At 44.8% G+C, this 27,945-nt stretch overlaps 1 protein-coding gene across 2 annotated transcripts in view; it reads right to left on the bottom strand.

Annotated features, from left to right (window-relative positions):
* gse1b (Gse1 coiled-coil protein b) overlaps window positions 1–26,776 on the bottom strand; it is a 205,124-nt gene extending 178,348 nt beyond the window's left edge. Inside the window, exon 1 of one of the 2 annotated variants that reach the window (XM_029721302.1) lies at window positions 26,612–26,776. Coding sequence is in view for 1 of the 2 variants with exons in the window: in XM_029721299.1 (XP_029577159.1) it covers window positions 6,511–6,556 (46 nt within the window). In the remaining variant the exon portion in view is untranslated. Of the gene's footprint in view, window positions 1–6,510; window positions 6,903–26,611 lie in introns of those variants that run through there. The other variant, XM_029721299.1, reaches the window with a different exon arrangement.
* Between the last annotated feature and the right edge of the window lie 1,169 nt (window positions 26,777–27,945).

Raw genomic sequence — 27,945 nt, forward strand, 5'->3', positions numbered from 1 at the left:
ACACACACACACACTGCAAAATAGACGTGTGTTCATCAAACAAACTGAACTACACAGTCTGCTAACACTATACAACCAATTGCACTAACTCTGTCACTACACTCAACACACTACACTCTAGTCATCTCAGTCATATAAAGTAAGTCTCCCACCCTTTCTTTCTCCCCCCTCTATCTCACTCCTCATTTCCTCTCTCCTCTTTCCTCCCTCTCCATCTCTCTCTTAGCTGGGGTGGAAAAAGAGGGCAGTGGGATGACGCTCTTCCAAGTGTGGCACTGCCAAGAGGTCTCTGGGGGCATTCTAATTACACACACACACACACACACACACACACACACACACACACACACACACACACACACACACACACACACACACACACACACACACACACACACACACACAGACAGACACACACAGACACACACACAGAAACACACAGACACACACACAGAAACACACACAGAAACACACAGACACACACAGAAACACACACAGAAACACACACAGAAACACACAGACACACACACAGACACACACACATAAACACACACAGACACACACAGAAACACACACATCTGTTCTTCCTCTCAGTAGCAGCCGCTTCCTTGTCACTGTCACTCAGCTAGCCCACCCTCCTGCTATCTCTACTGAGAGAGAGAAAGAGAGAGAGACAGAGAGAGAGGGGGAGGGAGAGACAGAGAGTGAGAGGGGAATGAGAGAAAGAGAGAGAGAGAGGGGAGGGAGGGAGAGCGAGAGAGAGAGGTAGGGGGAGGGAGAGAGAGCGAGAGAGAGAGAGGGGAATGAGAGAAACAGAGAGAGAGAGAGAGAAAACTAGAGGGACAGAGATAAATGATTCTGACATCCCTCTGCACACTTCTCCTCTCATTCCCCTCTCCGTCTCTCAAAACACCTCCCCGTCACCTCCCCATTGTACCACTCCACCACCAACCACTCTCCTCTCATCCTCTCCATGTCCCCCATCGCAACACACTGCTTCTGTCATCTCTCTATTCTCTATTTTCTGTACAGTCCTCCTCTCATCCCTCTCCCTGCCTGCTGTTTCCCCATCCCCCAGGGAAAAGGAGGGATGAGTGTGTGCCTAGGGGTCTGGAACCGCGTCTTCATAGACTCTATTCCTCCTCTCTTCTCCCCAGCCCATCCCTCTTGATCCCAGTATGAGTGTGTGTGTGTGTGTGTGTGTGTGTCTGTGTGTATTTTTCTCTGAAAACACCAGGGTTATAAAAGGTTTATGAGCTGACAATTAGACAGCAGAGATAAAAATACCTTAAAACCCTGCATTTAGACACAGTGTTTTCCTCTGCCCATCTGCATGAATAGGGCCCATTGTTTTCAGTGGGTTTGGGAACAGAGCTGAAACTCATCATTAAAACACTGTACCAATGACCTGTAAGAATTCACACCCACACATATTCACATCAACACATATACACACCCACACATATTCACATCAACACATATTCACACCCACACATATTCACATCAACACATATACACACCCACACATATTCACATCAACACATATACACACCCACACATATTCACATCAACACATATACACACCCACACATATTCACATCAACACATATACACACCCACACATATTCACATCAACACGCATACACACCCACACATATTCAGATCAACACACATACACACCCACACATATACACATCAACACACCCACACATATTCACATCAACACATATCCACACCGACACATATACACATCAACACATATACACACCCACACATATACACATCAACACACCCACACATATTCACATCAACACATATCCACACCCACACATATACACATCAACACATATACACACCCACACATATTCACATCAACACATATACACACCCACACATATTCACATCAACACACCCACACATTTTCACATCAACACACATACACACCCACACATATACACATCAACACACCCACACATATTCACATCAACACATATACACACCCACACATATACACATCAACACACCCACACATATTCACATCAACACATATACACACCCACACATATACACATCAACACACATACACACCCACACATATACACATCAACACACATACACACCCACACATATACGCATCAACACACCCACACATATTCACATAAACACATATACACACCCACACATATACACATCAACACATCCACACATTTTCACATCAACACATATACACACCCACACATATACACATCAACACACCCACACATATACACATCAACACACATACACACCCACACATATACACATCAACACACATACACACCCACACATATACACATCAACACACATACACACCCACACATATACACATCAACACACCCACACATATTCACATCAACACATATACATACCCACACATATACACATCAACACACCCACACATATACACATCAACACACCCACACATATTCACATCAACACATATACATACCCACACATATACACATCAACACATATACACACCCACACATATTCACATCAACACATATACACACCCACACATATTCACATCAACACACCCACACATTTTCACATCAACACACATACACACCCACACATATACACATCAACACACCCACACATATTCACATCAACACATATACACACCCACACATATACACATCAACACACCCACACATATTCACATCAACACATATACACACCCACACATATACACATCAACACACATACACACCCACACATATACACATCAACACACATACACACCCACACATATACGCATCAACACACCCACACATATTCACATCAACACATATACACACCCACACATATACACATCAACACATCCACACATTTTCACATCAACACATATACACACCCACACATATACACATCAACACACCCACACATATACACATCAACACACATACACACCCACACATATACACATCAACACACATACACACCCACACATATACACATCAACACACATACACACCCACACATATACACATCAACACACCCACACATATTCACATCAACACATATACATACCCACACATATACACATCAACACACCCACACATATACACATCAACACACCCACACATATTCACATCAACACATATACATACCCACACATATACACATCAACACACCCACACATATTCACATCAACACATATACATACCCACACATATTTACATCAACACATATACATACCCACACATATACACATCAACATACCCACACATATACACATCAACACACCCACACATATTCACATCAACACATATACATACCCACACATATACACATCAACACACCCACACATATACACATCAACACACCCACACATTTTCACATCAACACACATACACACCCACACATATACACGTCAACATACATACACACCCACACATATACACATCAACACACCCACACATTTTCACATCAACACATATACACACCCACACATGTACACATCAACACACCCACACATATACACATCAACACACATACACACCCACACATATACACATCAACACACATACACACCCACACATATACACATCAACACACATACACACCCACACATATACACATCAACACACCCACACATATTCACATCAACACATATACATACCCACACATATACACATCAACACACCCACACATATACACATCAACACACCCACACATATTCACATCAACACATATACATACCCACACATATACACATCAACACACCCACACATATTCACATCAACACATATACATACCCACACATATTTACATCAACACATATACATACCCACACATATACACATCAACATACCCACACATATACACATCAACACACCCACACATATTCACATCAACACATATACATACCCACACATATACACATCAACACACCCACACATATACACATCAACACACCCACACATTTTCACATCAACACACATACACACCCACACATATACACGTCAACATACATACACACCCACACATATACACATCAACACACCCACACATTTTCACATCAACACATATACACACCCACACATGTACACATCAACACACCCACACATTTTCACATCAACACACCTACACACCCACACATATACACATCAACACACCCACACATATTCACATCAACACACATACACACCCACACATATACACATCAACACACATACACACCCACACATATACACATCAACACACCCACACATATTCACATCAATACATATACACACCCACACATATACACATCAACACATATACACATCAACACATATACACATCAACACACATATACACATCAACACACCCACACATATTCACATCAACACATCAACACACCCACACATATACACATCAACACACCCACACATTTTCACATCAACACATATAGACACCCACACATATACACATCAACACACCCACACATATTCACATCAACACATATACACACCCACACATATTCACATCAACACACATACACACCCACACATATACACATATACACACCCACACATATTCACATCAACACACATACACACCCACACATATACACATATACACACCCACACATATTCACATCAACACATATACACACCCACACATATTCACATCAACACACCCACACATTTTCACATCAACACACATACACACCCACACATATACACATCAACACACCCACACATATTCACATCAACACATATACACACCCACACATATACACATCAACACACCCACACATATTCACATCAACACATATACACACCCACACATATACACATCAACACACATACACACCCACACATATACACATCAACACACATACACACCCACACATATACGCATCAACACACCCACACATATTCACATCAACACATATACACACCCACACATATACACATCAACACATCCACACATTTTCACATCAACACATATACACACCCACACATATACACATCAACACACCCACACATATACACATCAACACACATACACACCCACACATATACACATCAACACACATACACACCCACACATATACACATCAACACACATACACACCCACACATATACACATCAACACACCCACACATATTCACATCAACACATATACATACCCACACATATACACATCAACACACCCACACATATACACATCAACACACCCACACATATTCACATCAACACATATACATACCCACACATATACACATCAACACACCCACACATATACACATCAACACACCCACACATATTCACATCAACACATATACATACCCACACATATTTACATCAACATACCCACACATATACACATCAACACACCCACACATATTCACATCAACACATATACATACCCACACATATACACATCAACACACCCACACATATACACATCAACACACCCACACATTTTCACATCAACACACATACACACCCACACATATACACGTCAACATACATACACACCCACACATATACACATCAACACACCCACACATTTTCACATCAACACATATACACACCCACACATGTACACATCAACACACCCACACATTTTCACATCAACACACCTACACACCCACACATATACACATCAACACACCCACACATATTCACATCAACACACATACACACCCACACATATACACATCAACACACATACACACCCACACATATACACATCAACACACGCACACATATTCACATCAACACATATACACACCCACACATATACACATCAACACATATACACATCAACACATACACACATCAACACACATACACACCCACACATATACACATCAACACACCCACACATATTCACATCAACACATCAACACACCCACACATATACACATCAACACACCCACACATTTTCACATCAACACATATAGACACCCACACATATACACATCAACACACCCACACATATTCACATCAACACATATACACACCCACACATATTCACATCAACACACATACACACCCACACATATACACATATACACACCCACACATATTCACATCAACACACATACACACCCACACATATACACATATACACACCCACACATATTCACATCAACACATACACACCCACACATATTCACATCAACACATATACACACCCACACATATACACATCAACACACCCACACATATTCACATCAACACATATACACACCCACACATATACACACCCACACATATACACACCCACACATATACACATCAACACATATACACACACACATATACACACATACACACCCACACATATACACATCAACACACCCACACATATTCACATCAACACATATACACACCCACACACCCACACATATACACATCAACACATCAACACACCCACACATATACACATCAACAGACACTCACATACTCAGGTATGCACACATGTATAAGTGATGCAAGCATGCACATACCACACACACATTTCCTTACCATACATCTTCCTCCTCTCTCCTCCCTGATTTCCTTCCATCTCCATTGAAACTTTGTGCTGATATCAACACACAGCTGTTTTTCCTATATCTTTCTGGCAGTATTTCTAATGTTCTAGACAGTTCTATTGTTCAGACTCTGAGGAACTGTTCAGACTCATACATCACCTGATCATCTAACTCAGCTCAAACTCTCACATGCTACTATGAGTGGCAGACTGACTGTGGCCACTTCTGATGTCATTTCCTTTCTCTCCTGCGAGCTGCTTCCTGTCTGATACTGGCAGTGCCTCTTTTGAGGTTTTACTTCTGCCTATCTCCTTCTCTCATCGCTCTCTGTGCCTCTCTCTCTTTCTCTCTCTCTCTGCATTTCTCTCTCTGCCTCTCTCTCTCTGTGCCTCTCTCTCAATTCAATTCAATTCAAGGGGCTTTATTGGAATGGGAAACATGTTAACATTGCCAAAGCAAGTGAGGTAGAACATATACAAAAGTGAAATAAACAATAAAAATGAACAGTAAACATTACACTCACAGAAGTTCCAAAAGAATAAAGACATTATGTCACGAATCCCACCGAAGGTGGCTCCCCTGCCTGCTCGGGCGGCGCTCGGCGGTCGTCGTCACCGACCTACTAGCCGCCGCTGATCCTTTTTTCCTTTTCGTTTGGTATGTCTTATTGTTTGCACCTGTTCCTCATTTGGTCTTTTGATTTTGGTTATTTAAGCCTGGTTAGCCCGCCCAGTGTTGTGCGGGATTATTTTAGCGTCAGGTTGTATTTTGTCGTTGGATGTGCTGGCGATTTATTACTTATTATTAATTGCATGCTGTGCACCTGTTTTGGGCACTTGGCAATTTTTCCCACGCCGTTTGTGTTGGCGTTTATCGTGTTGGTTTTTTGTTCAAAATAAACACAAAGTTCTGCACCTCTGCTCTCTGCGCCTGACTCCTACCACCACTCCTAGCAACACTCTGACACATTACAAATGTCATATTATGTATATATACAGTCGTGGCCAAAAGTTTTGAGAATGACACAAATATTAATTTCCACAAAGTTTGCTGCTTCAGTGTCTTTACAAATATTTTTGTCAGATGTTACTATGGAATACTGAAGTATAATTACAAGCATTTCATAAGTGTCAAAGGCTTTTATTGACAATTACATGAAGTTGACGCAAAGAGTCAATATTTGCAGTGTTGACCCTTCTTTTTCAAGACCTCTGCAATCCGCCCTGGCATGCTGTCAATTAACTTCTGGGCCACATCCTGACTGATGGCAGCCCATTCTTGCATAATCAATGCTTGGAGTTTGTCAGAATTTGTGGGTTTTTGTTTGTCCACCCTCCTCTTGAGGATTGACCACAAGTTCTCAAAGGGATTAAGGTCTGGGGAGTTTCTTGGCCATGGACCCAAAATATCAATGTTTTGTTCCCCGAGCCACTTAGTTATCACTTTTTCCTTATGGCAAGGTGCTCCATCATGCTGGAAAAGGCATTGTTCATCACCAAACTGTTCCTGGATGGTTGGGAGAAGTTGCTGTCAGAGGATGTGTTGGTACCATTCTTTATTCATGGCTGTGTTCTTAGGCAAAATTGTGAGTGAGCCCACTCCCTTGGCTGAGAAGCAACCTCACACATGAATGGTCTCAGGATGCTTTACTGTTGGCATGACACAGGACTGATGGTAGTGCTCACCTTGTCTTCTCCAGACAAGCTTTTTTCCAGATGCCCCAAACAATCGGAAAGGGGATTCATCAGAGAAAATGACATTACCCCAGTCCTCAGCAGTCCAATCCCTGTACCTTTTGCAGAATATCAGTCTGTCCCTGATGTTTTTCCTGGAGAGAAGTGGCTTCTTTGCTGCCCTTCTTCACACCAGGCCATCCTCCAAAAGTTTTCGCCTCACTGTGCGTGCAGATGCACTCACACCTGCCTGCTGCCATTCCTGAGCAAGCTCTGTACTGGTGGTGCCCCGATCCCGCAGCTGAATCAACTTTAGGAGACGGTCCTGGCGCTTGCTGGACTTTCTTGGGCGCCCTGAAGCCTTCTTCACAACAATTGAACCGCTCTCCTTGAAGTTCTTGATGATCCGATAAATGGTTTAGGTGCAATCTTACTGGCAGCAATATCCTTGCCTGTGAAGCCCTTTTTGTGCAAAGCAATGATGACGGCACGTGTTTCCTTGTAGGTAACCATGATTGACAGAGGAAGAACAATGATTCCAAGCACCACCCTCCTTTTGAAGCTTCCAGTCTGTTATTCAAACTCAATCAGCATGACAGAGAGATATCCAGCCTTGTCCTCGTCAACACTCACACCTGTGTTAACGAGAGAATCACTGACATGATGTCAGCTGGTCCTTTTGTGGCAGGGCTGAAATGCTGTGGAAATGTTTTTTTGGGGATTCAGTTAACTTGCATGGCAAAGAGGGACTTTACAATTAATTGCAATTCATCTGATCACTCTTCATAACATTCTGGAGTATATGCAAATTGCCATCATACAAACTGAGGCAGCAGACTTTGTGAAAATGTATATTTGTGTCATTCTCAAAACTTTTGGCCACGACTGTACAGTCTTGTAACAATGTAGAAATGGTTAAAGTACAAAAGGGAAAACAAATAAGCATAAATATGGGTTATATTTACAATGGTGTTTGTTCTTCACTGGTTGACCTTTTCTTGTGGCAACAGGTCACAAATATTGTTGCTGTGATTGCACACTGTGGTATTTCACTTAGTAGATATGGGAGTTTATCAAAATCAGGTTTGTTTTCGAATTCTTTGTGGGTCTGTGTAATCTGAGGGAAATATGTGTCTCTAATATGGTCATACATTTGGCAGGAGGTTAGGAAGTGCAGTTCAGTTTCTACCTCATTTTGTTGGCACATGGCCTATCTTCTCTTGAGAGCCAGGTCTGCCTACGACGGCCTTTCTCAATAGCAAGGTTATTCTCACTGAGTTTGTACATAGTCAAAGCTTTCCTTAATTTTGGGTCAGTCACAGTGGTCAGGTATTCTGCCACTGTGTACTCTCTGTTTAGGGTCTTTCTGTGCCTGTCTCTCTCTGTGCCTGTCTCTCTCGGTGCCTGTCTCTCTCTGTGCCTGTCTCTCTCGGTGCCTGTCTCTCTCTGTGCCTGTCTCTCTCGGTGCCTGTCTCTCTCGGTGCCTGTCTCTCTCGGTGCCTGTCTCTCTCTGTGCCTGTCTCTCTCTGTGCCTGTCTCTCTCGGTGCCTGTCTCTCTCGGTGCCTGTCTCTCTCGGTGCCTGTCTCTCTCTGTGCCTGTCTCTCTCTGTGCCTGTCTCTCTCTGTGCCTGTCTCCCTCGGTGCCCGTCTCTCTCTGTCTCAGACCACCAGAGCTGAAGGTGGAGATGTAATGTGTGGTGGTGAGACCATAGCCATGACCACTGGATGTCTGTTTTCTGTCACAGGGAGTAAACCACACGACGCAGCTTACTCTGGCCTGGTGCAGACACACACACAAACACACACACACGCACGCACACTCGCACACACACCCTGACACGATACACAACATCACACACAGAAAAACAAACACCCTGTGTAGATGTAATAACAGCAGCATGTGTTCTTAAAATAAGTCTGTCTCTGTAAAGTGGTTTCCTTTGTCAGGTTACAGCCAACAGACAAACGCTGCTACCCTCTTTCTCTAGTCTCTGTATGTCCTACCCACCTCTATTTCAATCTCTCTCACTTTCTCTCCTTCCTCAGTTCTCAAATGGTGTTCAGTAGTAGCGTGGGGGCACTGTGATGGTGTGAGTGTACGCGTGTGGAGGGTCATGTTTCACACACTGGGGATTAGCAGGATGAAATAGGTCGTGTCTTGTCCAATGTGAGCGGCGGCAACACGCGTGATGGAGAACCCGCTCAAACAGCCGGTTCTCCTCTTAGAGCAGAGGGAGGGAGGTGGGGATGCTGCGGCAGGGTGGAGCGTTGATGGAGAAGCACACATGTATAGTGTGTAGTGTGTAGTGTATAGTGTGTAGTGTATAGTGTGTATAGGTGTAGTGTATAGTGTGTATAGGTGTAGTGTATAGTGTATAGTGTGTATAGTGTGTAGTGTATAGTGTATAGTGTATAGTGTGTATAGGTGTAGTGTATAGTGTATAGTGTGTAGTGTATAGTGTGTAGTGTATAGTGTATAGTGTGTATAGGTGTAGTGTATAGTGTGTATAGTGTATAGTGTGTATAGGTGTAGTGTATAGTGTGTAGTGTATAGTGTGTAGTGTATAGTGTATAGTGTGTATAGTGTATAGTGTATAGTGTGTATAGTGTATAGTGTATAGTGTGTATAGTGTGTAGTGTATAGTGTGTATAGTGTATAGTGTATAGTGTGTATAGTGTATAGTGTATAGTCTATAGTGTATAGTGTGTATAGTGTGTAGTGTATAGTGTATAGTCTATAGTGTATAGTGTGTATAGTGTGTAGTGTATAGTGTATAGTGTATAGTGTATAGTGTGTAGTGTATAGTGTATAGTGTATAGTGTATAGTGTGTAGTGTATAGTGTGTAGTGTATAGTGTGTAGTGTGTAGTGTATAGTGTATAGTGTATAGTGTATAGTGTGTAGTGTGTAGTGTGTAGTGTGTAGTGTATAGTGTGTAGTGTATAGTGTGTAGTGTGTATAGTGTATAGTGTATAGTGTATAGTGTGTAGTGTATAGTGTGTATAGTGTATAGTGTGTAGTGTATAGTGTATAGTGTGTAGTGTATAGTGTGTAGTGTATAGTGTATAGTGTGTAGTGTATAGTGTGTAGTGTATAGTGTGTAGTGTATAGTGTATAGTGTGTAGTGTATAGTGTGTAGTGTATAGTGTATAGTGTGTAGTGTATAGTGTGTAGTGTATAGCGTATAGTGTGTAGTGTATAGTGTATAGTGTGTATAGTGTATGGTGTATAGTGTGTAGTGTATAGTGTGTATAATGTATAGTGTATAGTGTATAGTGTATAGTGTATAGTGTGTAGTGTATAGTGTGTAGTGTATAGTGTATAGTGTATAGTGTATAGTGTGTAGTGTATAGTGTGTAGTGTATAGTGTATAGTGTGTATAGTGTGTAGTGTGTAGTGTATAGTGTGTAGTGTGTAGTGTATAGTGTATAGTGTGTAGTGTGTAGTGTGTTTGTTTATTTATTTATTTATTTAGTGTGTAGTGTGTAGTGTGTAGTGTATAGTGTATAGTGTATAGTGTGTAGTGTGTAGTGTGTTTGTTTATTTATTTATTTATTTCACCTTTATTTAACCAGGTAGGCAAGTTGAGAACAAGTTCTCATTTACAATTGCGACCTGGCCAAGATAAAGCAAAGCAGTTCGACAACATACAACAACACAGAGTTACACATGGAGTAAACAACATACAGTCAATAATACAGTAGAAAAAAATAAGACTATATACAATGTGAGCAAATGATGTGAGATAAGGGAGGTAAAGGCAAAAAAAATGCCATGGTGGCAGAGTAAATAAAGTATAGCAAGAAAAACACTGGAATGGTAGATTTGTAGTTTGAAGAAAGTTCAAAGTTCAAATCTAAATAATATGGTGCAAAGGAGCAAAATAAATAAAATAAATAAATACAGTAGGGGAAGAGGTAGTAGTTTGGGCTAAATTATAGATGGGCTATGTACAGGTGCAGTGATCTGTGAGCTGCTCTGACAGCTGGTGCTTAAAGCTAGTGAGGGAGATAAGTGTTTCCAGTTTCAGAGATTTTTGTAGTTCGTTCCAGTCATTGGCAGCAGAGAACTGGAAGGAGAGACGACCAAAGGAGGAGTTGGCTTTAGGGGTGACCAGAGAGATATACCTGCTGGAGCGCGTGCTACAGGTGGGTGCTGCTATGGTGACCAGTGAGCGGAGATAAGGGGGGACTTTACCTAGCAGGGTCTTGTAGATGACCTGGAGCCAATGTGTTTGGCGACGATTATGAAGTGAAGGCCAGCCAACGAGAGCATACAGGTCGCAGTGGTGGGTTGTATATCGGGCTTTGGTGACAAAACGGATGGCACTGTGATAGACTGCATCCAGCTTGTTGAGTAGGGTATTGGAGGCTATTTTGTAAATGACATCGCCGAAGTCGAGGATTGGTAGGATGGTCAGTTTTACGAGGGTATGTTTGGCAGCATGAGTGAAGGATGCTTTGTTGCGAAATAGGAAGCCAATTCTAGATTTCACTTTGGATTGGAGATGATTGATGTGAGTCTGGAAGGAGAGTTTACAGTCTAACCAGACACCTAGGTATTTGTAGTTGTCCACAAATTCTAAGTTAGAACCGTCCAGAGAAGTTATGCTGGATGGGCGGGCAGGTGCAGGCAGCGATCGGTTGAAGAGCATGCATTTAGTTTTACTTGTGTTTAGGAGCAGTTGGAGACCACGGAAGGAGAGTTGAATGGCATTGAAGCTCATCTGGAGGGTTGTTAACACAGTGTCCAAAGAAGGGCCAGAAGTATACAGAATAGTGTCGTCTGCGTAGAGGTGGATCAGAGATTCACCAGCAGCAAGAGCGACATCATTTATGTATACAGAGAAAAGAGTTGGCCCAAGAATTGAACCCTGTGGTACCCCCATAGAGACTGCCAGAGGTCCAGACAGTAGGCCCTCCGATTTGACACACTGAACTCTGTCAGAGAAGTAGTTGGTGAACCAGGCGACACAATCGTTTGAGAAACCAAGGCTACTAAGTCTGCCGATGAGGATGTGGTGATTAACAGAGTCAAAAGCTTTGGCCAGGTCAATGAATACGGCAGCACAGTATTGTTTCTTATCGATGGCGGTTACGATGTCGTTTAGGACCTTGAGCGTGGCTGAGGTGCACCCATGACCAGCTCTGAAACCAGATTGCATAGCGGAGAGGATGCGGTGGGATTCGAAATAGTCGGTAATCTGTTTGTTGACTTGGCTTTCGAAGACCTTAGAAAGGCAGGGTAGGATGGATATAGGTCTGTAGCAATATGGGTCAAGAGTGTCACCTCCTTTGAAGAGGGGGATGACAGCAGCTGCTTTCCAATCTATGGGAATCTCAGACGACACGAAAGAGATGTTGAACAGGCTAGTAATAGGGGTTGCAATAATTTCGGCAGATAATTTTAGAAAGAAAGGGTCCAGATTGTCAAGCCCAGCTGATTTGTAGGGGTCCAGATTTTGCAGCTCTTTCAGAACATCAGCTGAATGGATTTGGGAGAAGGAGAAATGGGGGAGGCTTGGGCGAGTAGCTGTGGGGGGTGCAGTGCTGTTGAATGCAGTAGGGGTAGTTAGGTGGAAAGCATGGCCAGCCGTAGCAAAATGCTTATTGAAATTCTCAATTATAGTGGGCTTATTGGTGGTGACAGAGTTTCCTATCCTCAGTGCAGTGGGCAGTTGGGAGGAGGTGTTCTTATTCTCCATGGACTTTACAATGTCCCAGAACTTTTTAGAGTTGGAGTTGCACGAAGCAAATTTCTGTTTGAAAAAGCTAGCCTTGGTGTTTCTAACTGCCTGTGTGTATTGGTTTCTAACTTCCCTAAAAAGTTGCATATCGCGGGGGCAGTTCGATGCTAATGTAGAACGCCACAGGATATTTTTGTGTTGGTTAAGGGCAGTCAGGTCTGGGGAGAACCAAGGGCTATATCTGTTCCTGGTTCTACATTTCTTGAAAGGGGCATGCTTATTTAAGATGGAGAGGAAGGCATTTTTAAAAAATAACCAGGCATCCTCTACTGACGGGATGAGGTCAATATCCTTCCAGGATACCAGGGCCAGGTCGATTAGAAAGGCTTGCTCGTTGAAATGTTTCAGGGAGCGTTTGACAGTGATGAGTGGAGGTCGTTTGACCGCTGACCCATTACGGGTGCAGGCAATGAGGCAGTGATCGCTGAGATCTTGGTTGAAAACAGCAGAGGTGTAATTAGAGGGCACATTGGTTAGGATGATATCTATGAGGGTGCCAGTGTTTGCGGCTTTGGGGTTGTACCTGGTGGGTTCATTAATAATTTGTGTGAGATTGAGGGCATCAAGCTTGGATTGTAGAATGGCTGGGGTGTTAAGCATGTCCCAGTTTAGGTCGCCTTGTAGCACGAGCTCTGAAGATAGATGGGGGGCAATCAGTTCACATATGGTGTCCAGAGCACAGCTAGGGGCCGAGGGGGGTCTATAGCAGGCGGCAACGGTGAGAGACTTGTTTTTGGAGAGGTGGATTTTTAAAAGTAGAAGTTCAAATTGTTTGGGTACAGACCTGGATAGCAGGACAGAACACTGCAGGCTATCTCTGCAGTAGATTGCAACACCGCCCCCTTTGGTCGTTCTATCTTGTCTGAAAACGTTGTAGTTAGGGATGAAGATTTCACAGTTTTTGGTGGACTTCCTAAGCCAAGATTCAGACACAGCTAGGACATCCGGGTTGGCAGAGTGTGCTAAAGCAGTGAATAAAACAAACTTAGGGAGGAGGCTTCTAATGTTAACATGCATGAAAACAAGGCTATTACGGTTACAGAAGTCATCAAAAGAGAGCGCCTGGGGGGTAGGAGTGGAGCCAGGCACTGCAGGGCCTTGATTCACCTCTACATCCCCAGAGGAGCAGAGAAGAATAAGTATGAGGGTACGGCTAAAAGCTATAAGAATTGGTCGTCTGTGACGTCCAGAATAGAGAGAAAAAGGAGCAGGTTTCTGGGGGCGATAAAATAGCTTCAAGGTATAATGTACAGACAAAGGTATGGTGGGATGTGAGTACAGAGGAGGTAAACCTAGGCATTTAGTGATTATGAGAGAGATATTGTCTCTAGAAACATCATTGAAACCAGAAGATGTCATAGCATGTGTGGGTGGAGGAACTGAGAGGTTGGATAAGGTATAATGAGCAGGGCTAGAGGCTCTACAGTGAAATAAGCCAATAAACACTAACCAGAACAGCAATGGACAAGGCATATTGACATTAAGGAGAGGCATGCTTAGCCGAGTGATCAGAGGGTCCAGTGAGATTCAGACAGCTAGCCGGGCCATAGGTAGCAAGCTGGTGGAAGATGGGAGGGAGGTCTGTTTTTAGCCACCTCGTGCGTTTCCGTCTGTGGGTTAGTGGGGTTCCGTGTGGAAGGGGGGACCTGTCCAAGTTGGCAAAATAGTTAGTTATAGTGGCCCAAGAAAAGTGTCCGATAGACCTATTCAGATCGCAGCCGAAAAGACAGCTAACGATTAGCCGGCCGCAGATGGGCGATCAGGTTACGTCGCGACGGAGGGGCCAGTTGGACAACTCCCTCGGGCAGATAACGTCGGTGGTCCAGTCGTGAAGACCCGATGGGGCTCCGCATCGGCAGTAAAACGGGTCAGGATAGGTGAGTTGTAGCCCAGGAGACACTTCAGCTGGCTAGCTCAGGAATAGCCCACGAGTGGCTGACGGAACTCTTCAGCTGGCTAGCTGGTTAGCTCCGTAATAATGTGTGTTAATTCCGTGACCGACGTTGCCAATAGTCACTCAGGTAGCAGCTAGTTAGCTGCAAGATCCAGGTGTAAATGTCCAGAGCCTGCGGTAGAAATCGGGGAAAGGATAGAGAATAGGTCCGATATGCTCTGGTCTGAGTCGCGCTGTACAAAAACTGGCGATAGCTTTTCGAGCTAATGGACAGCTGAGGACGGCTAACCGTGGCTAGCTGAACTTCAACGTTAGCCAGTGAAAATGGCTAACCTCTGGCTAGCTTCTGTTGTGGAATTCAGATGAGGTAAATAATACTTTCTTTTTTTTTTAAATTGGTGAGGCGGGTTGCAGGAGAGTGCTTTGAGGTTGAGTATTTGAATAAAAAAAATGTAAAAGATAAGTGAAGAAAAAAATATGTAAATATATATATACACGAGACACGACAGGACGTCTGAACTGCTACGCCATCTTGGAATAGAGGGTTTGAGTTTGAGTTTGTCAAGGTCTCTGGATGTTTACTACTTTCCAACATAGCCTCAGGCTCAAAATGACCCGCTATCCAAATGTCTCACCCTCTTTCCCTCTATAAACCTGTATCTCCCCCTCTCTCCCCCTATCTCAGTCTCTATAAACCTGTATTTCCCCCTATCTCAGTCTCTATAAACCTGTATCTTCCCCTCTCTCCCCCTATCTCAGTCTCTATAAACCTGTATCTCACTCTCTCTCCCCCTATCTCAGTCTCTATAAACCTGTATCTCCCCCTATCTCAGTCTCTATAAACCTGTATCTCCCCCTATCTCAGTCTCTATAAACCTGTATCTCCCCCTATCTCAGTCTCTATAAACCTGTATCTCCCCCTATCTCAGTCTCTATAAACCTGTATCTCACCCTATCTCAGTCTCTATAAACCTGTATCTCACCCTCTCTCCCCATCTCAGTCTCTATAAACCTGTATCTCCCCCTATCTCAGTCTCTATAAACCTGTATCTCTCCCTCTATCTCAGTCTCTATAAACCTGTATCTCACCCTCTCCTCCTATCTCAGTCTCTATAAACCTGTATCTCCCCCATCACAGTCTCTATAAACCTGTATCTCACCCTCTCTCACCCTATCTCAGTCTCTATAAACCTGTATCTCCCCTCTCTCCCCCTATCTCAGTCTCTATAAACCTGTATCTCTCCCTCTATCTCAGTCTCTATAAACCTGTATCTCCTCCTCTATCCCCCTATCTCAGTCTCTATAAACCTGTATCTCACCCTCTCTCCCCCTATCTCAGTCTCTATAAACCTGTATCTCCCCCTCTCTTCCCCTATCTCAGTCTCTATAAACCTGTATCTCCCCCTCTCTCCCCCTATCTCAGTCTCTATAAACCTGTATCTCCCCTCTCTCCCCCTATCTCAGTCTCTATAAACCTGTATCTCCCCATCACAGTCTATATAAACCTGTATCTCACCCTCTCTCACCCTATCTCAGTCTCTATAAACCTGTATCTCCCCTCTCTCCCCCTATCTCAGACTCTATAAACCTATATCTCTCCCCCATCTCAGTCTCTATAAACCTGTATCTCCTCCTCTATCCCCCTATCTCAGTCTCTATAAACCTGTATCTCCCCCTCTCTCCCCCTATCTCAGTCTCTATAAACCTGTATCTCCCCCTCTCCCCCTATCTCAGTCTCTATAAACCTGTATCTAACCATGTCTCGCTGCCTACTTTTCATTTTCTACAGTTTGTTTTGCAAATGTCCAGGGGAATCTCTCTCCCTCTGTCTCTCAGTCTCTCTCTGTATCTCGCTCTCTCTGTATCTCTCTTTCTCTCTCTCTCTCTCTCTGTATATCTCTCTCTCTGTATCTCTCTTTCTCTCTCTCTCTCTCTCTGTCTCTCTCTCTCTGTCTCTCGCTCTCTCTGTATCTCTCTCTCTGTATCTCTCTCTCTGTGTATATCTCTCTCTCTGTATATCTCTCTCTCTCTGTATCTCTGTCCCAGCACTGTTCACTACAATGTACACTGACACACCCAAAACAAGCACGCTCTGCCCAAGAGTCTGTCACTACTCATGAGCGTGCATGTGTGTCCGGGAAGCATCAATGTGTATCTGTGCATGTGTGCATGTGTGCGTGTGTGCGTGTGTGTGTGTGTGTGTGACAGTCTTTAATATGTTGATGATTCTGAGTCAGGACACACTCTGACAGGACACACACATCAGATCTACACATTAAGTGCTGTCATCCCACTGAAACAGGAGTTTTTTAACTGGGCCTGTTCCTGAAATACTCAATACACAATCTGAAAGGGATGGCCTGTCAATTTGACCAATCACAGAGTTATTGTTAACTTCCTGGTGCTATTCATTGAGTATTCCCATGTGTCTCTGCTGGGGTCAGAGAGGAAACACTAGCAACATGTATTACCACATCATCATCACAGATGCTGCAATAGTTTATGTGTCGGGGGGCTAGGGTCAGTCTGTTACATCTGGAGTATTTCTCTTGTCTTATCCGGTGTCCTGTGTGAATTTAAATATGCTCTCTCTAATTCTCTCTTTCTCTCTTTCTTTCTTTCTTTCTTTCTTTCTTTCTCTCTCTCGGAGGACCTGAGCCCTAGGACCATGCCTCAGGACTACCTGGCATGATGACTCCTTGCTGTCCCCAGTCCACCTGGCTGTGCTGCTGCTCCAGTTTCAACTGTTCTGCCTGCGGTTATGGAACCCTGACCTGTTCACCGGACGTGCTACCTGCCCCAGACCTGCTGTCCCAGACCTACTGGAACCCTGACCTGTTCACCGGACGTGCTACCTGTCCCAGACCTGCTGTGTTCAACACTCTAGAGACAGCAGGAGCGGTAGAGATACTCTCAAAGATCGGCTATGAAAAAGCCAACTGACACTTACTCTTGAGTTGCTGACCTGTTGCACCCTCGACAACAACTATGATTATTATTATTTGACCATGCTGGTCATTTATGAACATTTGAACATCTTGGCCATGTGCTGTTATAATCTCCACCCGGCACAGCCAGAAGAGGACTGGCCACCCCTCATAGCCTGGTTCCTCTCTAGGTTTCTTCCTAGGTTTTGTCCTTTCTAGGGAGTTTTTCCTAGCCACCGTGCTTCTACACCTGCATTGCTTGCTGTTTGGGGTTTTAGGCTGGGTTTCTGTACAGCACTTTGAGATATCAGCTGATGTAAGAAGGGCTATATAAATATATTTGATTTGATTTTGAATTTGATTTGACAGAGACTAGGACAGGGAGAGAGGCTTCACACACTGCTGAAAACAAGTCCCACAGTGATGTATCTGAATGTGTCTTATTATGGTACTGCAGAATGATGTGTGGTGCGTTAGAGATCATATCCTACTTTGTTAAACATGAGGAAACCACATTATTCACCCCAGAATGTGGAAACCATAAGATGTCATGGAAATAACTTCTTGAAGGGTCATAAAGATGTATGTTATAGAAAACTAGACCTGTACTGTATACCTAGTTCCCTTTGAGGGATTTTACTCATCTAGGTAGACTGGAGAGAAGAGAGGGAGAGAGTTACAGAGGAAGAGAAGAGAGGGAGAGAGAGAGTTACAGAGAATGAGAAGAGAGATACAGACGGAGAGAAGAGGGAGAGAGTTACAGAAGGAGAGAAGAGAGGGAGAGAGTTACAGAGAATGAGAAGAGAGAGATACAGAGGAAGAGAAGAGGGAGAGAGTTACAGAGGAAGAGAAGAGAGGGAGAGAGATACAGAGGAAGAGAAGAGAGGGAGAGAGTTACAGAGGAAGAGAAGAGAGGGAGAGAGTTACAGAGGAAGAGAACTAATGAAGTGAGGGTGAAGGACGAGGTGAGGAGGATGGAGAATATGTGAGGGAAGTGGTGAAAGAGGGATGTTATGGGGGAAACAAGCCTCTGGGTGTGTGTGTACATCTGTGTGTGTGTGTCTGTGCCCTGGAGGAGGTCATCTGAGAGCTCAGTCTCAGAGCGTTTATGTGGAAAGTGCTCCTGTCTCCTCACATCAATTTGCACAGCCTCTACCCTTTCATACATGAAGGGCACATTTTGGCATTTGCTGTATGATTGATGAGAAACTTCCTATTGCAAATGTACGGTCCCTTACTAGACGTCCGCAAATGTTTCTAAAATTCACCGACAGGGGCGGGCCGTGCAGCGGGGCCAGCTCTTCCGGGAAGTCATCGAACGAAGTCTCTTGGACATTCGGTTTCCGTTTTATAATATTTTCAAATTTTTGTCATTTTTCCACTGTCCCAGAAAATACCACCAGAGGGCGAATGTAATCATATTGCAAATGTACAAAACATCACCAATCACGACGTGGCCTTTTCTCCTAAACGGAAAATAGTTCAAAGACGAAACTTGGTGACCATAGGTTTGGCATAATGGGCAGTTGGCCCCGAACAAGATGGAGTTGAGTCCTCAACGCTTTTTGAGTTAAGAACTGACTTATTTACAGAGGGTTGAATGAGTGTGTGTTATTTCAGAAAATCACAGAAATCTCGCAGAGCTCCGAAACCCGCCTTAACAGATTCATCTGAACATGCTGCAACTGGATCTGTAATTGTTTTTTTAAAAACCCTCATTTTTTGAACATCACCAATTGTACATTGCATAAAGGAGTAATGTATCTATAATTCTTAAAATAATTGTTATGTTTTTTGTGAACGTTTATCATGAGTAATTTAGTTGGTAATCAAATCTACCACTGTGGTGTCATCTGCAAACTTGATGATTGAGTTGGAGGCGTACATGGCCACGCAGTCATGGGTGAACAGGGAGTACAGGAGAGGGCTGAGAACGCACCCTTGTGGGGCCCCAGTGTTAAGGATCAGCGGGGTGGAGATGTTGTTACCTACCCTCACCACCTGGGGGCGGCTCGTCAGGAAGTCCAGGCACAGGGCGGGGTCAAGACCCAGGGTCTCGAGCTTAATGATGAGTTTGGAGGGTACTATGGTGATATGGGTACTATGGGTACTATGGTACTATGGTAATGCTAAGCTGTAGTCGATGAACAGCATTCTTACATAGGCATTCCTCTTGTCCAGATGGGTTAGGACAGTGTGCAGCGTGATTGCGATTGCATCATCTGTGGACCTATTGGGGCGGTATGCAAATTGAAGTGGGTCTAGGGTGTCAGGTAGGGTGGAGGTGATATGGTCCTTGACTAGTCTCTCAAAGCACTTCATGATGACAGAAGTGAGTGCTACGGGGCGGTAGTCATTTAGTTCAGTTACCTTAGCTTTCTTGGGAACAGGGACAATGGTGGCCCTCTTGAAGCATGTAGGAACAGCAGACTGGGATAAGGATTGATTGAATATGCCCGTAAACACACCAGCCAGCTGGTCTGTGCATGCTCTGAGGACGCGGCCGGGGATGCCGTCTGGGCCTGCAGCCTTGCGAGGGTTAATACGTTTAAATGTCTTACCCACGTTGGCTGCAGTGAAGGAGAGCCCGCAGGTTTTGGTAGCGGGCCGTGTCAGTGGCACTGTAGTGTCCTCAAAGTGAGCAAAGAAGTTGTTTAGTTTGTCTGGGAGCAAGACATCACGGTCCGCGACGGGGTTGGTTTTCTTTTGTAGTCTGTGATTGACTGTAGACCCTGCCACATACCTCTCATGTCTGAGCCGTTGAATTGTGACTCTACTTTCTCCCTCAAGCCTCCATTCATCCCTCTCTCCTCCTGCTGTGTGTGTTTAGCGATGAGGCCCCTCCTGTCGTTTAACTCATCCCTCTCTCCATCTCTCCTCTGAGATGAGCCCTCCCACACCTCAAAGTAAACAATCTTTCACCGGGGCTTAGCCAAAAGTCTGTTACACACACATACATGGCACCGAGCCAACGCATGACACTTTAGGGGACAGACATGTCTCTCTCTCACACACACACACACACACACACACACACACACACACACACACACGGTTCTTGTGTTACAACACATCAGGGTCAGCAGTCTAATATCACACAGGAAACAGGAAGTGTAGATAAGAACCTACTGAGTTAAAGGGACACTTTCTGTCAGAGGAGCTTAGGGCCAACCTGCTTTGGTTTACAGCAGAGTCAGGGTGTAAGACATGGGGCTGAAACTGAGCCCTCCCCCACACACACTGATGATCACACACACACACACCCACACACACACACACACACACACACACACACACACACACACACACACACACACACACACACACACACACACACACACACACACACACACACACACACACACACACACACACACACACGTTTTAACCTGACCCTGACAGCGGATAGGGACAGAATACATAGTTGCTATAGATAGGGTCCCAGAGGGAGGGCTATTACTGGAAACTTTCTACGTTTACCAGGAAACTACCAGAATGTTGGTAACTTTCAAGGATTTTATGTAACCTATCACAAGACATCTAGTGGCTCTTTTGGGTACTTCACATTATCACAGGTGTCTGTAATTATCTCTGTCCCTATCTTTGGCCTAATCACATGTCAAATATATGACATAATCAAGTAAAATTATTATTTATTAAAAAGATACATATATATATATATACTGCTCAAAAAAAATAAAGGGAACACTTAAACAACACATCCTAGATCTGAATGAATGAAATAATCTTATTAAATACTTTTTTCTTTACATAGTTGAATGTGCTGACAACAAAATCACACAAAAATAATCAATGGAAATCCAATTTATCAACCCATGGAGTTCTGGATTTGGAGTCACACTCAAAATTAAAGTGGAAAACCACACTACAGGCTGATCCAACTTTGATGTAATGTCCTTAAAACAAGTCAAAATGAGGCTCAGTAGTGTGTGTGGCCTCCACGTGCCTGTATGACCTCCCTACAATGCCTGGGCATGCTCCTGGTGGCGGTGGCGGATGGTCTCCTGAGGGATCTCCTCCCAGACCTGGACTAAGGCATCCGCCAACTCCTGGACAGTCTGTGGTGCAACGTGGCGTTGGTGGATGGAGCGAGACATGATGTCCCAGATGTGCTCAATTGGATTCAGGTCTGGGGAACGGGCGGGCCAGTCCATTAGCATCAATGCCTTCCTCTTGCAGGAACTGCTGACACACTACAGCCACATGAGGTCTAGCATTGTCTTGCATTAGGAGGAACCCAGGGCCAACCGCACCAGCATATGGTCTCACAAGGGGTCTGAGGATCTCATCTCGGCACCTAATGACAGTCAGGCTACCTCTGGCGGCCCCCCAAAGAAATGCCACCCCACACCATGACTGACCCACCGCCAAATCGGTCATGCTGGAGGATGTTGCAGGCAGCAGAACATTCTCCACGGCGTCTCCTGACTATGTCACGTCTGTCATGTGCTCAGTGTGAACCTGCTTTCATCTGTGAAGAGCACAGGGCGCCAGTGGCGAATTTGCCAATCTTGGTGTTCTCTGGCAAATGCCAAACGTCCTGCACGGTGTTGGGCTGTAAGCACAACCACCACCTGTGGACGTCGGGCCCTCATACCACCCTCATGGAGTCTGTTTCTGACCGTTTGAGCAAACACATGCACATTTGTGGCCTGCTGGAGGTCATTTTGCAGGGCTCTGGCAGTGCTTCTCCTGCTCCTCCTTGCACAAAGGCGGAGGTAGCGGTCCTGCTGCTGGGTTGTTGCCCTCCTACGGCCTCCTCCACATCTCCTGATGTACTGGCCTGTCTCCTGGTAGCGCCTCCATTCTCTGGACACTACGCTGACAGACACAGCAAATCTTCTTGCCACAGCTCACATTGATGTGCCATCCTGGATGAGCTGCACTACCTGAGCCACTTGTGTGGGTTATAGACTCCGTCTCATGCTACCACTACAGTGAAAGCCCCGCCAGCATTCAAAAGTGACCAAAACATCAGCCAGGAAGCATAGGAACTGAGAAGTGGTCTGTGGTCCCCACCTGCAGAACCACTCCTTTATTGGGGGTGTCTTGCTAATTGCCTATAATTTCCACCTGTTGTCTATTCCATTTGCACAACAGCATGTGAAATTTATTGTCAATCAGTTTTGCTTCCTAAGTGGACAGTTTGATTTCACAGAAGTGTGATTGACTTGGAGTTACATTGTGTTGTTTAAGTGTTCCCTTTATTTTGTTGAGCAGTTATATATATATATATATATATATATATATATATATATATATATATGACAAAGCTGTAAAACATGATCCTAAATATAAACCATCAACTCAGTGAATATTGGTGTTTAATATGAGGGTTTCAGCATGAAATATTCTTTATATGGTCTGACACACTTGTATTTATTTGACTATGTCAATATGTATTTGTTGTCCAGTTTTTGGCATCAAACTGGTGGCAGTTGTGAAAAAATGTCAATAGTTTGAATAGATACTGTATAGATACTAGTTAAAAAAAAAGGTTAAATAAATAAATACAATAAATAAATACTGCTTCACTAGGTTCAGTCAAACTTAGCAGAGGCATGAACGTCAGAACATACAGTGGCAGAAACTCCCTCTTACTTTAAACCCACAGAACTGAAACAGAACTCCCTCTTACTTTAAAACCCACAGAACTGAAACATCCAGACTGTGAAAGGAACTTCTGCTGAAATAATTTTCATGAATAGAAAGCAGCTATGAGGAAGTACACACCACATCCCACGAGGCTTTGATAACAATCCTATCCTGATGTTGGGAGTGAGACATTGCCAGGAAAGCCATCCACTCATAGCTTCACAGTAGGGCAGATAACAGTATTAAAATACCACATAACAGGAGAAACAATGGATGAACCAGACAACGTGTATCAGGTAAGAGTGACAAATGTAAAGAAAGACACAGAAGGAAAACAGAGAGAGGAGAGAGTAGAGAGAGGAGGAGGAGAGAGTAGAGAGAGGAGGAGAGAGAGTAGAGAGAGGAGGAGGAGAGAGTAGAGAGAGGAGGAGGAGAGAGTAGAGAGAGAGGAGGAGGAGAGGAGTAGAGAGAGGAGGAGGAGAGAGGTAGAGAGAGGAGGAGAGAGTAGAGAGAGGAGGAGGAGAGAGTAGAGAGAGGAGGAGAGAGTAGAGAGAGGAGGAGAGAGTAGAGAGAGGAGGAGGAGAGAGTAGAGAGAGGAGGAGAGAGTGGAGAGAGGAGGAGAGAGTAGAGAGAGGAGGAGGAGAGAGTAGAGAGAGAGGAGGAGAGAGTAGAGAGAGGAGGAGAGAGTAGAGAGAGGAGGAGGAGAGAGTAGAGAGATGAGGAGAGAGTAGAGAGAGGAGGAGAGAGTAGAGAGGAGGAGAGAGTAGAGAGAGGAGGAGGAGAGAGTAGAGAGGAGGAGAGAGTAGAGAGATGAGGAGGAGAGAGTAGAGAGAGGAGGAGGAGAGAGTAGAGAGAGGAGGAGGAGAGAGTAGTGAGAGGAGGAGAGAGTAGAGAGAGGAGGAGGAGAGAGTAGAGAGAGGAGGAGGAGAGAGTAGAGAGAGGAGGAGGAGAGAAGAGGAGGAGGGAGAGTAGAGAGATGAGGAGGAGAGAGTAGAGAGAGGAGGAGGAGAGAGTAGAGAGAGGAGGAGGAGAGAGTAGAGAGAGGAGGAGGAGAGAGTAGAGAGAGGAGGAGGAGAGAGAGTAGAGAGAGGAGGAGGAGAGAGTAGAGAGAGGAGGAGGAGAGAGTAGAGAGAGGAGGAGGAGAGAGTAGAGAGAGGAGGAGGAGAGAGTAGAGAGAGGAGGAGGAGAGAGTAGAGAGAGGAGGAGAAGAGAGTAGAGAGAGGAGGAGGAGAGAGTAGAGAGGAGGAGAGAGTAGAGAGAGGAGGAGGAGAGAGTAGTGAGAGGAGGAGGAGAGAGTAGTGAGAGGAGGAGGAGAGAGTAGTGAGAGGAGGAGGAGAGAGTAGAGAGAGAGGAGGAGAGAGAGTAGAGAGAGGAGAAGAGAGTAGAGAGAGGAGGAGGAGAGAGTAGAGAGGAGGAGAGAGTAGAGAGAGGAGGAGAGAGTAGAGAGAGGAGGAGGAGAGAGTAGAGAGAGGAGGAGAGTAGAGAGAGGAGGAGGAGAGAGTAGAGAGGAGGAGAGAGTAGAGAGATGAGGAGGAGAGAGTAGAGAGAGGAGGAGAAGAGAGTAGAGAGGAGGAGAGAGTAGAGAGATGAGGAGGAGGAGAGAGTAGAGAGATGAGGAGGAGAGAGTAGAGAGAGGAGGAGGAGAGAGAGGAGGAGAAGAGAGTAGAGAGGAGGAGAGAGTAGAGAGAGGAGGAGAGAGAGTAGAGAGGAGGAGAGAGTAGAGAGAGGAGGAGGAGAGAGTAGAGAGAGGAGGAGGAGAGAGTAGAGAGAGGAGGAGAAGAGAGTAGAGAGGAGGAGAGAGTAGAGAGAGGAGGAGGAGAGAGTAGAGAGGAGGAGAGAGTAGAGAGATGAGGAGGAGAGAGTAGAGAGAGGAGGAGTAGAGAGAGGAGGAGGAGAGAGTAGAGAGATGAGGAGGAGAGAGTAGAGAGAGGAGGAGGAGAGAGTAGAGAGGAGGAGAGAGTAGAGAGATGAGGAGGAGAGAGTAGAGAGAGGAGGAGTAGAGAGAGGAGGAGGAGAGAGTAGAGAGATGAGGAGGAGAGAGTAGAGAGAGGAGGAGGAAGGTAGGTCAGGGGTGGAAGAAAAATGTAAGAGAGAAAATAAAAGAGAATGGAAGAATTTGTGCAGCACAAAAAACCTAGGAGTCAGAGATAATTCATTCTAACCCACACACAATAGAACGTTTTGGTGGGGACAGAGGGCAGGAGCAGGGGTTGGAGGTCAGAAGTCAAGGTACTTACTGGAAGGTGGGCGGTCTCCTCTCTCTGGCTCCAGGGTGGGGGGTAGAGAAGGGGTGTGGCCAACCCCAGGTTCCGTTGATTGTGATTCGCTCACTGCTGATGCATGTACGGCAGAATCCGCCTCCTTGCTGACTCTGGCCACGCCCTCAATCACACTGGATGTCTGGAAGAGACAAAGATGATCCAATCATCCATTTAATAAAAAAACTTCTGGCATCAACATAATGTACCTGGCATGTCTGAATACAGCTTATAGCTAAATATACAAGAGGAAGAGGTTTCCACAGCACATGGCATATCTACGTCACAGTCACCAAACGTTACAGACAGTTTTAACTAAGTTTGTCCCACTTTCAGACAGCTCAGCAACTCAAAGACATCAACTTCAAAGCCATCCTGCTACAGTGTTTGGGTAGTGCCATTAACTACTCAAGTGCCTTGTCTCCCAGTGTGTGTGTGTGTGTGTGTGTGTGTGTGTGTGTGTGTGTGTGTGTGTGTGTGTGTGTGTGTGTGTGTGTGTGTGTGTGTGTGTGTGTGTGTGTGTGTGTGTGTGGTGTGTGTGTGTGTCTATAATATAGTGCCATTAACAACTAAGGTGCCTTGTCTTCCGGGGGACCATTTTTAGCAGCTGTCACAGCTTTGATATAAACGGCTATAAAAAGCCAAATCGGGGCTATCCAGCAGTAGGTATTAAAGACACGTCCCTTACTGAAGTGACAGAGCCTTGACAGAGACAAAGACAGAAGGAGAGAGAGACGGAGAAAGAGACAGCTCAGGTCTCTTTAGATGCGCTACACACTGCTCCTGTCCTTTTCCCGAAACGGAGCGAGGGATGAGCATTCAAGCAAGAGCAGAAGGGCTGACCATGAAAAGAAGAGTGAAGAACAGAGGGAAGCTGTCAGAGGAGGAGGAGGAGAAGAGGAGGAGAGGAAAGGTGGGTAGAGGACTTAAAAGAGGGTGTGATGGCTCCTTCCATTGACAAGTGGAAGAGACAGGCAGGGATGGCGACACACGTCTCCAGACAAAAACACAGCGCTGGTCACAGGGCCTTATGAAATAAACATAGCTCTCAGCTGGAGACAGAGAGAGGGAGAGAAAGGGAGACAGAGATACAGATAGAGATACAGACAGAGAGACAGACAGGAAAGATGGAGCAGAGAGACAGGGAGACAGACAGAGAGACAGGGAAATGGAGCAGAGAGACAAGGAGACGGAGCAGACAGACAGACAGACAGACAGACAGACAGACAGACAGACAGACAGACAGACAGAACGGAGATGGAACGAAGAGACAGGGAGACAGACAGGGAGATGGAGCAGAGAAACAGGGAGAC

Source organism: Salmo trutta, chromosome 29 (genome assembly GCF_901001165.1).
Source record: "Salmo trutta chromosome 29, fSalTru1.1, whole genome shotgun sequence".
Lineage (NCBI taxonomy): Eukaryota > Metazoa > Chordata > Actinopteri > Salmoniformes > Salmonidae > Salmo > Salmo trutta.